This window comes from Coenobita brevimanus, chromosome 74 (assembly GCF_032717465.1).
Source record: "Coenobita brevimanus isolate Jiangsu-jjx chromosome 74, ASM3271746v2, whole genome shotgun sequence".
Lineage (NCBI taxonomy): Eukaryota > Metazoa > Arthropoda > Malacostraca > Decapoda > Coenobitidae > Coenobita > Coenobita brevimanus.
This window is the reverse complement of record NC_137027.1, coordinates 11667654-11682232: the sequence shown is the minus strand read 5'-3', so window position 1 is coordinate 11682232 and position 14579 is coordinate 11667654. Positions and strand designations below refer to the sequence as shown.

General features: G+C 42.5%; 1 protein-coding gene across 1 annotated transcript; it reads left to right on the top strand.

The window, feature by feature from the left end:
• The first annotated feature begins 6894 nt into the window (after positions 1-6894).
• Csas (CMP-sialic acid synthase) lies at positions 6895-12307 on the top strand. The gene is made up of 6 exons (XM_080278617.1): positions 6895-6999; positions 7928-8053; positions 8478-8630; positions 9004-9147; positions 9461-9599; positions 10785-12307. The coding sequence occupies exons 1-6, from the start codon at positions 6969-6971 to the stop codon at positions 10912-10914; spliced, it is 723 nt and encodes a 240-aa protein (XP_080134743.1). The 5' UTR covers positions 6895-6968; the 3' UTR covers positions 10915-12307.
• Positions 12308-14579: the final 2272 nt, after the last annotated feature.

Sequence of the window (14579 nt, the reverse complement as noted above, 5' to 3'; positions counted from 1 at the left end):
GTGTGTGTGTTTTAATATCGACATAGCTTGCATCAAGAACAGGATACTGAGGTGTCGTGCAGAATAAATCACTGGCAAAGATGTGATACGAAATCTCCGAAACTACTCAGTCTAGCAGTGTGACCGGCCCGGGAATCGAACGAAAACATTGTCTTATTCCGTGAGTCGAATCTGGCAACAAGCATGACCCGAGCTGACCTGTGCTGGCTGACTACCATTTCCACTCACTTCAGTCCCAGCCCTGTCTTTCACCTGTCAATTCTTTCATTCTGGGTCGAGATTTATTTTGGTATTGTACACTTTCGATTATTAGATTTCCTTGCATTGGAGTTTGTTTATTTTACTTATTTCAGCATTATTCAGTTTTAACTATGTACTTGATATGATTACTTTTTTTTTTTTTTCCTTTTCATTTTATTGTCCAGTTACATCTAAATTAAACTACGCTTAGCAACAACGTTCTACTTGTAAGCCGAGGTGTAAGTTTTTATCATTTCCTTTTAGATTATGCATCAAAGTATTTCTAGGATTTAACGCTCATACGAGTATACTACACGGACATACGGACAGTCGACTATCCCTAAGACTCCAGGTTTCGTTTTAGATGTCTTGCTTAATTTAGAAGAAAACTGTCTACTGAATACAGTCCCTAATTAATCTAAATTCAAACCTCCCTCTAGACTGACACACAGCGCTCGAATTTATAATGATAGTCCTATTTTAATTTAGGTAAGATTAGGTTATACTAGGAGAGTAAGGTGTTGAGCAGACTATCCCTACTTTATTTTTCGCTGTGACCTTCAACCGTCAAGTTTTCATTCCAGATCCCCAATTCTGTTCCAGGCACGATGTCTTGGCTGGTGTTTAAGGATCCAAACGTGCCCTCCGAGGCTCATTCCGACCGTATCATCCTGACGTCCGTCTTGGCCCCCGTCCATCACCACCCACCTACCTTCCACCCGCCGCCCAACTACCACCCACCGCCCACGCCTTGGCCGCCCACCACCCACGCACATGACATGGAAACCTACCTCCCTGTGTCCTTCATGGTGTTCAAGATCTTTGCTATTTCCATGGCCATAACTTTTCTCGTGGCTGGTTTATTTGTTTTGTTCTTCTGGTGCTATTATGCAGTTAAAAATGGTAATTGATTCTTTTATTGCTGGGTTACCGATTGGGCTGGGATGTTGGTGGGTGGGGCTGGGATATTGATAGGATTGGAAGGGTTGGGATGATGAAAGGATTGGGGGGGCGGCTGGGATGATGATAGGATTAGGGGGGTGCGGCTGGGATGATGATAAGATTAGTGGGGGGGGCGGCTGGGATGATGATAAGATTAGTGGGGGGGGCGGCTGGGATGATGATAAGATTAGTGGGGGGGGCGGCTGGGATGATGATAAGATTAGTGGGGGGGGCGGCTGGGATGATGATAAGATTAGTGGGGGGTGCGGCTGGGATGATGATAAGATTAGTGGGGGGTGCGGCTGGGATGATGATAAGATTAGTGGGGGGAGGCGGGGATGATGATAAGATTAGTGGGGGGGGCGGCTGGGATGATGATAAGATTAGTGGGAGGGGGGCGGCTGGGATGATGATAAGATTAGTGTGGGTGGCGGCTGGGATGATGATAAGATTAGTGGGGGGGGCGGCTGGGATGATGATAAGATTAGTGGGGGGGGCGGCTGGGATGATGAAAAGATTAGTGGGGGGGGCGGCTGGGATGATGAAAAGATTAGTGGGGGGGGCGGCTGGGATGATGAAAAGATTAGTGGGGGGGGGGCTGGGAAGATTAAAAGATTAGTGGGGGGGGCGGCTGGGAGGATGAAAAGATTACAGAGGGGTGAGCAACGGAAGATGATAAGAATAGTGGGGGGGCGGATGGGATGATGATAAGATTAGTGGGGGGGGCGGCTGGGATGATGTTAAGATTAGTGGGGGGGCGGCTGGGATGATGATAAGATTAGTGGGGGGCGGCTGGGATGATGATAAGATTAGTGGGGGGGCGGCTGGGATGATGATAAGATTAGTGGGGGCGGCTGGGATGATGATAAGATTAGTGGGGGGGGGCGGCTGGGATGATGATAAGATTAGTGGGGGGGGCGGCTGGGATGATGATAAGATTAGTGGGGGGGGGCGGCTGGGATGATGATAAGATTAGTGGGGGGGGCGGCTGGGATGATGATAAGATTAGTGGGGGGGGCGGCTGGGATGATGATAAGATTAGTGGGGGGGGGGCGGCTGGGATGATGATAAGATTAGTGGGGGGGCGGCTGGGATGATGATAAGATTAGTGGGGGGGCGGCTGGGATGATGATAAGATTAGTGGGGGGGCGGCTGGGATGATGATAAGATTAGTGGGGGGCGGCTGGGATGATGATAAGATTAGTGGGGGGGCGGCTGGGATGATGATAAGATTAGTGGGGGGGCGGCTGGGATGATGATAAGATTAGTGGGGGGGCGGCTGGGATGATGATAAGATTAGTGGGGGGGCGGCTGGGATGATGATAAGATTAGTGGGGGGGCGGCTGGGATGATGATAAGATTAGTGGGGGGCGGCTGGGATGATGATGATAAGATTAGTGGGGGGCGGCTGGGATGATGATAAGATTAGTGGGGGCGGCTGGGATGATGATAAGATTAGTGGGGGGGCGGCTGGGATGATGATAAGATTAGTGGGGGGGCGGCTGGGATGATGATAAGATTAGTGGGGGGGCGGCTGGGATGATGATAAGATTAGTGGGGGGGCGGCTGGGATGATGATAAGATTAGTGGGGGGGCGGCTGGGATGATGATAAGATTAGTGGGGGGGCGGCTGGGATGATGATAAGATTAGTGGGGGCGGCTGGGATGATGATAAGATTAGTGGGGGCGGCTGGGATGATGATAAGATTAGTGGGGGGGCGGCTGGGATGATGATAAGATTAGTGGGGGGGCGGCTGGGATGATGATAAGATTAGTGGGGGGGCGGCTGGGATGATGATAAGATTAGTGGGGGGGCGGCTGGGATGATGATAAGATTAGTGGGGGGGCGGCTGGGATGATGATAAGATTAGTGGGGGGGCGGCTGGGATGATGATAAGATTAGTGGGGGGGCGGCTGGGATGATGATAAGATTAGTGGGGGGGCGGCTGGGATGATGATAAGATTAGTGGGGGGGCGGCTGGGATGATGATAAGATTAGTGGGGTGGATGCTCGGATGATGATGATTAGTGGGGGTGGCGGCTGGGATGATGATAAGATTAGTTGGGGGGCGGCTGGGATGATGATAAGATTAGTGGGGGGCGGCTGGGATGATGATAAGATTAGTGGGGGGCGGCTGGGATGATGATAAGATTAGTGGGGGGGCGGCTGGGATGATGATAAGATTAGTGGGGGACGGCTGGGATGATGATAAGATTAGTGGGGGGGGGGGCGGCTGGGATGATGATAAGATTAGTGGGGGGGGCGGCTGGGATGATGATAAGATTAGTGGGGGGGGCGGTTGGGATGATGAGAGGATTGGGGGGGACGGCTGGGATGATGAGAGGATTGTGGGGGGACGGCTGGGATGATGAGAGGATTGTGGGGGGACGGCTGGGATGATGAGAGGATTGGGGGGGGACGGCTGGGATGATGAGAGGATGGGGGGGGGACGGCTGGGATGATGAGAGGATTGGGGGGGACGGCTGGGATGATGATAAGATTAGTGGGGGGGGCGGCTGGGATGATGAGAGGATTGGGGGGGACGGCTGGGATGATGAGAGGATTGGGGGGGACGGCTGGGATGATGAGAGGATTGGGGGGGACGGCTGGGATGAAGAGAGGATTGGGGTGGACGGCTGGGATGATGAGAGGATTGGGGGGGGACGGCTGGGATGATGAGAGGATTGGGGGGGACGGCTGGGATGATGAGAGGATTGGGGGGGGACGGCTGGGATGATGAGAGGATTGGGGGGGGACGGCTGGGATGATGAGAGGATTGGGGGGGGACGGCTGGGATGATGAGAGGATTGGGGGGGGACGGCTGGGATGATGAGAGGATTGGGGGGGGACGGCTGGGATGATGAGAGGATTGGGGGGGGACGGCTGGGATGATGAGAGGATTGGGGGGGACGGCTGGGGTGTTGATAGGATGGGGAAGCTGGGATAATGATGTGGGGATTCAATTTTTTTTTTTTTTGTCGTATAACCAGTAAGGTAAGTAATCTAGTTTCTAAGGAAGAAGTCTCTGTTTAACATTACGTACTCTAGTTAACTTTGCTCTGCCTTTGAAGTAACTAAAGCCTAAAACTGATGTGTATTTTTAAGAACATATAGATTCATAACTAATATTTCTTTATTTTTCTTATTTTTTTCAGGACAAGCTTTACGATGGTGGTTGGCGGCTTCTCGTCGGGTGCACAGTCTCTTCCCACGCTGGTTGTCTGCAGTACCGTCAGAGGTGCCAGAGCAAATTCTGTTGGAAGAGATACCTGAAAGGGAAGGGGAGACCGGAAGAGGGGTCCCGGTGCAGGGTGGAGAGGAGGGGGTGGAACAGGCAAGGGAGAGGCAAAGGGGGGTCCGCACCCGCCCTAGGCCCGTCCGTACACCCCCTAGGCCCGTCCGTACACCCCCTAGGCTTATGAGACAATCCAGGATCAACACCATTCGGCCGGAGGAGAATACGTCTACGATATGACTTTAATATTTCGACCGGATGAGAGGGAGAAGTGACTTCCGTCAGAGGAGAGTAGGGTGATTGTTTAGGTGGAGGAAAGTTAAAATTTAATGTTATTTATTCAACTGGAGAAGTTCTTCAGTGCGACCTTCCTGTGCCTAAAAGAGACTGTGAGGACTGGGACTGGAGTCTCCTTAAGATTTTAACTGATATACGAAGCTACACCGATACTCGTATTTGGTGTCTGTCAACCTGACGTGCTACTAACTTTCACTTTTACACGTAGAAAATTTTTAACATGACTGGCTACAATTATAATAAATTTTAAGGCTGGGCTGTGTTTTGCAATACCTTTGGAGGGATCATTTACGCAAGGACGTCTGCTACGCTGAAGTCCTTGCACTAGCCAAGAAGCTCTAGAACTGAAGGGATTACGATACACTGCAAAGCTTTTAATTTCTTTGAGGTGAATTAGAAGTCTGATTATACCAAGAATGGTCACTTTACGTGGGATAGTTATTAATTATGAAGTTTTCAGAACTCTAAACTGAGAGATTCTAAAGCCGAAACGAATGGAAACTATTCATGATGTTGTTGTTGTTTAAGTAGTGAAGGTTAGTTATAATTGTAGAATCGATTACACACTGATCACAGGGAAAAATACTATAACCTTGTTATTCAGTCACCATTTTTTCATTGCAGGTATTACTGCTACAAGACTTTTTTTTTTTTTTTTTTTTTTTTTTTTTAAACCTTGGGAAAAATTAGTGGAAGTGGATGTAGGAAGTATATTTTATACCCTTTATGAACTCTGGGTCTCTCCTGAGCTGTAAATCTGGCAGCATCTGAAATGTACCACAAAATGTAAGTGTTGAAAGAGTTAAAGGGTTTTTCTTAATTATTTTGTGAAATGAAATGAATATTATTGAAAGGCATTTTATAAACATTCATTTGGCAAAACCGAGTTTTATCTCTAATTTTAGATTATAATTATAACGATACAAGAAGGTTCTTTAAAGCCTAAACTTAAATCAGCACTTTAAGAATTATTCCTAAGAATGAAATGGCCTAAAAGATGTAAAAACGGGCCTGAAATGCATTGGTTATTAAACTTAGTATAGGCAATATAGATCAGTAACGTTAAATATAAACCCTGAGAGTAAATGGGCCGCTTCATTTTGAGCATACGTGTTGACCTAAGTCCCGTAGGGGCTGGTCAGGATAATGAGGACGTACTGTACAGGAGACATTTTATTTTTAATTTTAGTGCAACCAGTAGTTCATTTAAGGTTTCAATTTTTCAAAGGAGAAAGTTTGATTTATATATATTGTGGCCTGTTTCATTAGGCACTGAGTTGGTAATTCTGCTTTTCTACTGTACACGTTTAGCTAATAAATGAACATTAAGGTAACATGCTTATTTTGTCCTTTTTTAACAATATAAGCTACATCAGTCTTCACTAGCGAGTGGAGGAATATGTTCAAGCATCTGTCTACATCTATACATCAATCTATATATTTCTCTATACAGTTTAATGTATAATGGCGTGAAAGTGTGTGCACGCGCTTAGTGTAGGCCTATGGCTTAAGTTAATCTTTAGGAAAAGGGCATATTGCAGTGTAGATCTCCCCAAAGATAGTTACTGCTGGGCCAACGAGGACGTTTATCCACATCTGGGCCTTTGGAGACTCCCCTCCCCCCCTTTAACATGGACCTATGACCTTGCCCTTTTTTGATTTCTCAAAATCGAATTAGTTTTGCGTAATCTTAAGCCCTCCCAGTTTGGTATATAAATCGGATCAAAACTGTTTAAGCTGTCTTTTTTTCGTGAGACCTTGACCTTCGACCTACAATAAGGTAACCCCTGGGAGGACTCCAGCCCTTTCCAGATTTGATAACGGGATACACGCGCCAAAGTACCCCCTACCGATTTCAGCGTGCGCGGGTGTAGAAGAACGTCTGCAAGTTCAAGGATGAAGAGAGAGAGAGAGAGAGAGACGAAATATTGTTCTAGAATGGCAAAAAGAAAATACGTCTTGGAGTTTAAAGTAAAGCATAATGTGCCAAAATTATCTTATTTTAGATAACAAAAAGGACTACAACAAAGTGTAGCCGTAATAAGTTTGTGTCAATTTCTCTCAAGCTCGGTGGTAAACAAGCAGACGATGTTTGTAGGCTTACCGCTTGTACTTGAAGTATTCATGGGTTACATTGTAGTTTTACCATGGAAAAGTACATGTTTAAGTCACAAAAAGTAATTCAGGGCTGTATTTTTGAGAGAATAATATTAGCTATTAGTGTGTGGCACACGTTGCATTATTCTTAGGCTAATGCCGAGGCACGGCGATTCTTCAATGGCAGGTGAGTTCCAGTAATAGTTTGCGGTCTCTTCATAATCTTCATCTGGGCAGTTGGCTCAAACACACACTAAGTCTCTTTCTCTTGTGGTGCCCATGGCTCAATTTCTCCTTGACATGAGTTATCCACCCAGTGCACAGGCAACAACTCCTTGCAGACTTGCCTATAACCGAGAAAACATGGTGCTACACTATACCCAGCAGTTATCCGTAGGCCTTTCAATAAGTTAGACTGGTTCCCACTCAGACCTTATTTTAATTCAGCTGTACACATCTGTCTGAAACAATCCATTACCTTGATTTTTTACCCCCAGTAGGTTAATGTAAATTAGGCTATGGATAAGTTAAATGTAAAAAACTGCCTAATAGCCTACTGTAAAGCCTGTATACTTGGTAATGATAAGTGAACAGTTGACAGCTATGGTAAAATCAAGTCCATTTTAACTGTGACAAGTAGATTTATGTCCAACTTTCTGTAACAAAACAGTAATCCTTACCATATATGGTTGGTTCAAGAGTTCTGTCCTTTTCAAACACAGTTCCCCTACTGTACTTTGGTTCAGTACCTGATAGAGTGCTGGAAAGGGATACTTTCATGTAAAGGCACTAACATGACTTGTTAGCTCTAGTGGCCAATTTTACAAATTCCCCACAGCTTCTCTCTCCCCTGAAAGGAGGATGATTAACTGCAGGAAAAGGGCAGCTTAAGAGTACAGCTGACTGGATTCACATCTAAATGAGCCTGAGGACAATAACAGGAACATCAGCTGCACAAACTATTGGTACCATGTGGCTGCTTAGAGCTTATGAAACCAGTAGCATGCATTTATGGCTGTACCAGAAAACACTGTTATACAATTCATTGTTAATGCTGTATTGGTAGATATGGTATGAGTATTATGTTTTTTTTTTTTTAATTATTATTATTGCAGATGATGATATAGTTGGCTTAGTACTGGCACGAGGAGGTAGCAAGGGGATAATGGGCAAGAATCTGGCATTCCTGGATGGCAAACCACTTCTGCAAAGGTGTCTGGAAGTGATGCTCAAAGCTCAGTGTAAGTAATTGGGTTTTAAAACATAGTTTTGTTTTGTTTTTTTCATTCATTCATATGGCAAGTATTGTATTGCAATGCCCTGTTTTAATTCCAGTATTGTTACAGTGAAATTCAGTACCGAGTATAAAGCTGTTTGTGTGAAACATTCCTTCTTAATCTTATAATGTACCAGTATTTTCTGTTTCGTTCTTGCAGTTTGTAGAGAATTCTGTTTAACTTACTGTCTGGTGCACTCATGATATTTTCCATTTCACTTATTTTTTTAAGTACCACAGACATCATTACATATAGGTTCAGAGTTACTGTAGTACTAAATTGGGTTAAAAAATTTTTCCTTCATATCTAACCATATCTTTGGTTGCAAAAAGGCCATGATGATGATGGTGGTGATGATCTTTTTTTTCCTTCTCTCTTTAATTTCAAGGCTTCAGTAGTGTGTGGGTGAGCACCAATGATGCAAATGTGGCTGAATGTGCCAGGCAGTGTAGGGCTGAGGTGCACCACAGGGCTCCATACACTGCCACTGATGATGCTTCCTCTCTCTTAGCAGTTCAAGAGTTTCTACACCACCATCCAGGTAAGCCTAAAGGGTTGAGCAGTTAACAGAGGAAAGTTGTATTTCACTGAGCTTGGGGTTGTTTTTTTGTTCTTAGTTTAAACATTTCTGTTTTACCTTATAATGTTGTTCCAGTATTCTGTTTCCTTCCATTGGCATACTTGAGAATTTTTTAAAACTGTAGGAATATATCTGTACAGTATTTCATGAGCAGTGTAACCTATAGATGATGGTAATTTTCATTGTAATTCCACTGTACCAGAGAATATTGTAAATTTATATTTTAGAAATGTAATATTGTTCTGTATGGTGTGTTTACTTATTGTTACAGGATCTGATGTTACATACTGTAGTACAGTAGCCTACTTGTCTGTATTTTTCATGGTGGTGCAAGAAGTGTCTGTGGTGTGCTTGGTGCAGTGTACATCACCCTTTCTACGCCCTGAGTACCTGGTGGCTGGTGTGAACAGACTGAGAGCTGATCATTTGGACTCTGTGTTCTCAGTCACACGCAGACACCTCCTTAGGTGGTCAGAAGGTGGGTAGCATAATGAGCATCCAGATATAATGCATTTTTTTTTCTTTCTTATTTTTGTGTGTCCGACTTTTGGCATAAACTTGATAGTCATTTCTTAGAGACCTAGTGGTCCTCCTACATGCCATGCAGCTTATTATATCACCTAAGCAAGCCCATTCACATACATATACACAGAAACACATAGACTTCCAAAATGTATACATTTTTATTCTTAAGCACCTCCTCTTAAATATAAAAACAACATCATTCAAACTCCAGTACTTCTTGTAGCCTCTTTAGATATTCATTCTCATTCACCATTCTCTTATGACAGGTAACCCTACTGATGCACTTAACTTTGACCCACAACATCGACCAAGACGGCAAGACTGGAGTGGAGAGCTATGTGAGAATGGAATGTTTTATATTGCGAGGTTCGAGCTGGTGATGAGAGGACTGCTACAGGGCAAGAGGTACAGTTATGTGTGATTGATATTGTATTCTTGAGCATAAGAAGTGGACTTCTTTAGGTGGATGTATGACTTTTGTTTCCCCCTTTCTTACGTGTCCTATTCTGGACATGAATATAATAGTCCATTCCTTGAGGTCAAGCAGTTCTCTTTAGGTGCTCTCACCTTCACATGCCACCACTTTAATACCCTCTTCCTTGGTCATTACATCCCAGAGCTCTCTCATTCAGGACTGGTGTGATGATATTAGAAAGGGCATTTTTATAACATGCTGGTGGGTCTTCTGGAAGTTTGGTAAAGTCTCATTCACCAAAATTTACAGTATATCAATAAACTGGCTCCAACTCAGGTTCTTTCAGACAGCTGCCTGCTTCTCTAACCGGCTTGACCACCCTGTTTGGGATGTTTGCTAGTATGAATGAGGAATGAGTTGGTCTGTGTAGGAAAGAGTGGGTTTGTTTCATTGATAATTTAGTGAATATGGGTTTGATGAGTTTGGTTTTAGTTATTCTAATGACTGAATGAGATAAGGAATGAAGGAAGGGTGACGTTGGAGAAGATGGCACAGGTTTAACCCTAGAGTGTCATACTCATTATAATTTTATTCATCTCAAGAGTCAGAACCCCAGAACCCTCTCCCTCCTATTTGTATTTGTACTGATGAAGAGGTAGACTCTACTACCTAGCACTTGTATTACAAGCTGTTTCATGCTCTTGGATCACAGAAAGAGGGGAAAATTTACATGGGACTTCTGTTTTCCTCTGCCATACAAGTATACTGGATATCTGCAGATAAACCAAAGCGTCAAGCTCTACAAATTTCCACTTTATATCAACATGAAATGTTGTGTTAGAATGACTGTGATGGTGTCCAATATAAATCTTAAAATGCATTTGTAATTTCTGTTCCAGCAGAGGGCATGTTGCCAGAGTTTTTCATTTTGGTCAGGACATAGAAGTACATTGGTACCTTTTGCAGTGAAGTAAAGTTACAAGTTGAATTTGATGTTCAACATGCAGTGAGAGCTTATGGAGTTGTATACTTCTGTAAAATGTGCATATTTAGTGAATACATATTTTTCTTCAATAGTCTGACAATAGATAGATAGATAGTTATCACATCATTATGCACAGATCACCATATTCACCTTCTTTGGCATGCTAATAGCTTCAGTGGTGTTCTTGCAGCTGTGGGTATGTGGAGATTCCAGTGGAGGATAGCTTGGAGATTGACACCTCAGTAGACCTGATTGTGGCACAGGCAATGCTCTCTCGGCAGGCAGCAGGGAAGGCAGATGCATGGCAAGAGACTATATGAAGGACAGCCATTTAGAAACCATTTAGAGTGCTGAGTGTGTGATAACCATATAATCAAATGGACACATGGTGGTCTGTAGAGTTAATGCACTCCAGTGGGATGTGGATGATGCTGATGTTATTCAGTGTGGTGATGTCAGCTTGTGTCTCACATAATGCCACCCTGGAGTGAGCAAATGGTCACTCTTGTTTTAAATGTCTGGATCAGTTTGCCTAGGTCTGTGTTTGTATATTGCTGATGGGGCAGTGAAGGATAAGAGGGCCTATGCTTCTCATGGGTCAACACAGGATTAAATGATGAATAAATTAATTAAACTTTCTGGTCTGGTGATATACCAGGTATTTTAGTGGCTTATTCTTGCTGCCTCTGGGGGATTTTATTCAGCTGTGGAAAGGCATCACTGTTTGAGGAGGTTAATGAAGTGTATACCGTATTTAACCCTACTGATTAGGAAGGACTGCAGTATTTTATTCAGAGTAGGTAACGCTCCTGTTATTTGAGGAAGGCTATATCAAACCTCTCTACTTAGAAAAGTCTTCCCTGAGCATAATAAAATCATCTTGAGATATCATGATTAATTGAAAAATATTTTACATAATTGAAGTGAAAAACCTCAGATTGCAGCAAGGATAGTATGGCAGTGTCCTAAATATTATTCTAGTCATTCTTGATCATCATGCATCATACTTACAGTATTAATTACAGTATACTACGTACAGTATTAATTACAGTATACCATGTTATTTTTTTTTGTCATACTTTTAGAATGGTTCAGTATTTTATAATTGCAATTGCCATATAGTAATTTCATAGAATATTTACTTATCAAGATAAAAAATACTAAACAGTCCTCTGAACCAATTTCTCTGCTATAGTTTTTAAAACAGGGTATATCTTTAAGGTCAGTCTTAGGATTATAGATGCTTGCTTGAAACCATTATTTGTACCTTATTATCAGCCACAAAAGCCGTTAATACCATCCAGTTGATGTTTCATGCAGTGTGGAAAGCAATCATTAATTGAAAAAGGTTGACATGTGCAAGTGTGGAACACACTGCCTTTCAGGATTAATCAGAATCAGTTAGGTACCATTGGTGTAATTTTTTTTTTAATTTCATCCTTCATTATGCAGTACTTCAGTCAGGCTTGAGATATGTATATTTAAAGTTTTATTCAAATTGTAATCTGTAATAAGCTAAAGAAAAAATTGAAACTGTTTTGGTATCCTTTAGTGTACAGTATTAAACTTGCAGGTATTTCTCAGCTTTGTTGAAGTAATTTTGTTATTCACATTATTGTAAGGTTTCATATACTGTAATGTAATGTATTTAACTTCTGACACAGTTGTTTACAGTATAGTATTTCTAATTCTTCCAAGTCTTAATAAAACTAATCTCTCACTGTCTTATATTTTCATTTTCACACTTGGGTGACTATGTTTTATCCACATTAACTTGACATAGAATTTTGCATTTTTGTAGCTTATTTTCCATAGCTCCATGACAGAGTAGTGTAGCATTATGGCTCTATGGTTTCCTCGTAACACTTCATGACTAGCATCATATTCTAATGTCAGATTCTTGAAACAGCTAAGCACTCAAGTTGAAGACATGGCAAATTTAGGCCAGGTTAAACTGAACATCATATACTGTATCGAGTACAGTTAGTCATAATGAACTGTAGACCTAGACCACAACCTCTCATTCTTGTGGTTTTATTATACAATCACAGGTGCCTGACAGAAAACCTTTTCCTTGAATGAGTTTTGTTTTTTGCACAGATAATACATAGCAAGTACTGTATGACCAAAATCATCATGCTGTTGTGATATCCATGCCATCTAGGTGATGCAAACATATACTGTACTGCTTATAGTGAACTCGGCATCTATGATGGTCAGTTAGGTCATTTTTCATTACTGCATCCTTGTTTCTGACTCCAGCAACATCTAACCGAACCTACAGAGGCAGGTACTTGAAATGTCTTGCTAGGAAGGCTTTATGATAAGACTTAGAAAGACCATGTTGACTTCTTCAGCTTTGTGCGCAGTATGTATTGATCAACAAGTCATCTACTTCACATTCCAGTTTCTTGGACAAGGAAAAAAAAAAAAATCTTACTCTCATACCCAGTAAGTAAACCACTCCAGTTTCCCAGGTTTATATGCCCAGAGTGCCTTTGCACAGACAGAAGAGGACAGGGACCTTACATGTTTTGTATATTGTAAATTTTACCTTGAGAGGCTAATTATTTCTTTTCTTTGGTTACCAAGTACATATCCTCACAGTTGATAGTATGGTGCAGTACAAGAGAATTTGGGACTTATTACAATGGCAGTTCTTTAAGGTGGTCAAAAAAGTTCTTTGAATATCAAATGAGAAGCAAAAGCTTATTTTTCTTTTTTCTTTTTTTTAGTCCTGATTAAAATGAAGTTATGAAGGAAATTTATGCATTCCTATAATGAACCTTCCCTTGCAATGCCCAAAGACTGGATCCACATCCTTGTTAGTACTGTCTATCTGTTTATTGCCAGACACCTCAATCCCATAAGGGGTGGCCACAAACAAATCACCTCCATGTTGCCTTGTCCTCCACCATTTCACTGCCCTCCCCCCAGCTCACACCCCCTTTTCTCACATACAACTCCATCCCTCCATCTCATCCTCCTCCTCTCTCCCCCCATCCACCTCACTCATTTACACTCTCCTCATTAGTCTCTCGCTCTCCATCCTCTCCACATGCCCAAACCACCACATTGTGTTTCTCCTAATGCTTTCTATCACATCCATATCCACACCACAACTCTCCCTCACTTCCTCATTAGTCAGTCTCTCCATGTTCCCCATGCTTCTCTCAGGTAACTCATTTTCACTTCTCCCACTCTGGAATGATAATGTATGCAAACCCTTTACAGCATTACTTTATCTAGCTGTGATTGACCTTTTCAAGACATTTGTCATGCGAAGTTAGTTTTTTATTGAATGGTACCAGGGAATGAGGTTAAAATTTCCCGGCCAAAAACACTCACTAGCGCATGCGTATTGTTTACACCGAACGAAATACCAATTACGATGCTGAGTTAGCATATTTTCAGCTAGACATTGGACTTTATGTCTCGTTTAGCGACAGTTTACAATGTTTAGCGACAAGAAATTAAGTCATATTCTATATTTTGTTGCAATGTTTTAGTGATATTCAGGAAATCTGGAAAGGTTTTGGGGAGTATTCCTTGTTATTTCGATATCTAGCGATTTTCGTGGAAAAGGTTAGCGGTATTTGTGTGTACGTGGCTTTGACAACTCTGAGTAAGGGTGCAAATTCGAAACAGCTGGAGTGTGGTCTTTAAATTTTGGATTTTAATTAATGTAAAGGTTAGTGTGATGGTTTTTTCAAGGGTACAAGGTAATGACGAAAGTCTTAAGAACAATTAGGATAGTATGATTTTGATGGAGGATATAATCTTAACTATTAGACACACGTGCTGCTTTCTCATGGTTTTTAGGCCTTTGTTTATGATTCCTTTAGTGACCACTGCCCTGTGTCATCAGTAACTCCAGTGTCCACTTCTCTCATTAATGTATGGTACCTGTATGATGAGTCAGATTCCTGTTCCGCAACGATACCTTCATTACATGGGGTCACCTGATGAATATGACTGACTAGTA

Coding starts and splice junctions, on each gene's coding strand:
- Csas (XM_080278617.1), top strand. CDS start 6,969: ATGCCGAGGCACGGCGATTCTTCAATGGCAG. Junction 8,054..8,477: donor AGTGATGCTCAAAGCTCAGT/GTAAGTAATTGG, acceptor TTTAATTTCAAG/GCTTCAGTAGTGTGTGGGTG. Junction 9,600..10,784: donor GGACTGCTACAGGGCAAGAG/GTACAGTTATGT, acceptor GTGTTCTTGCAG/CTGTGGGTATGTGGAGATTC.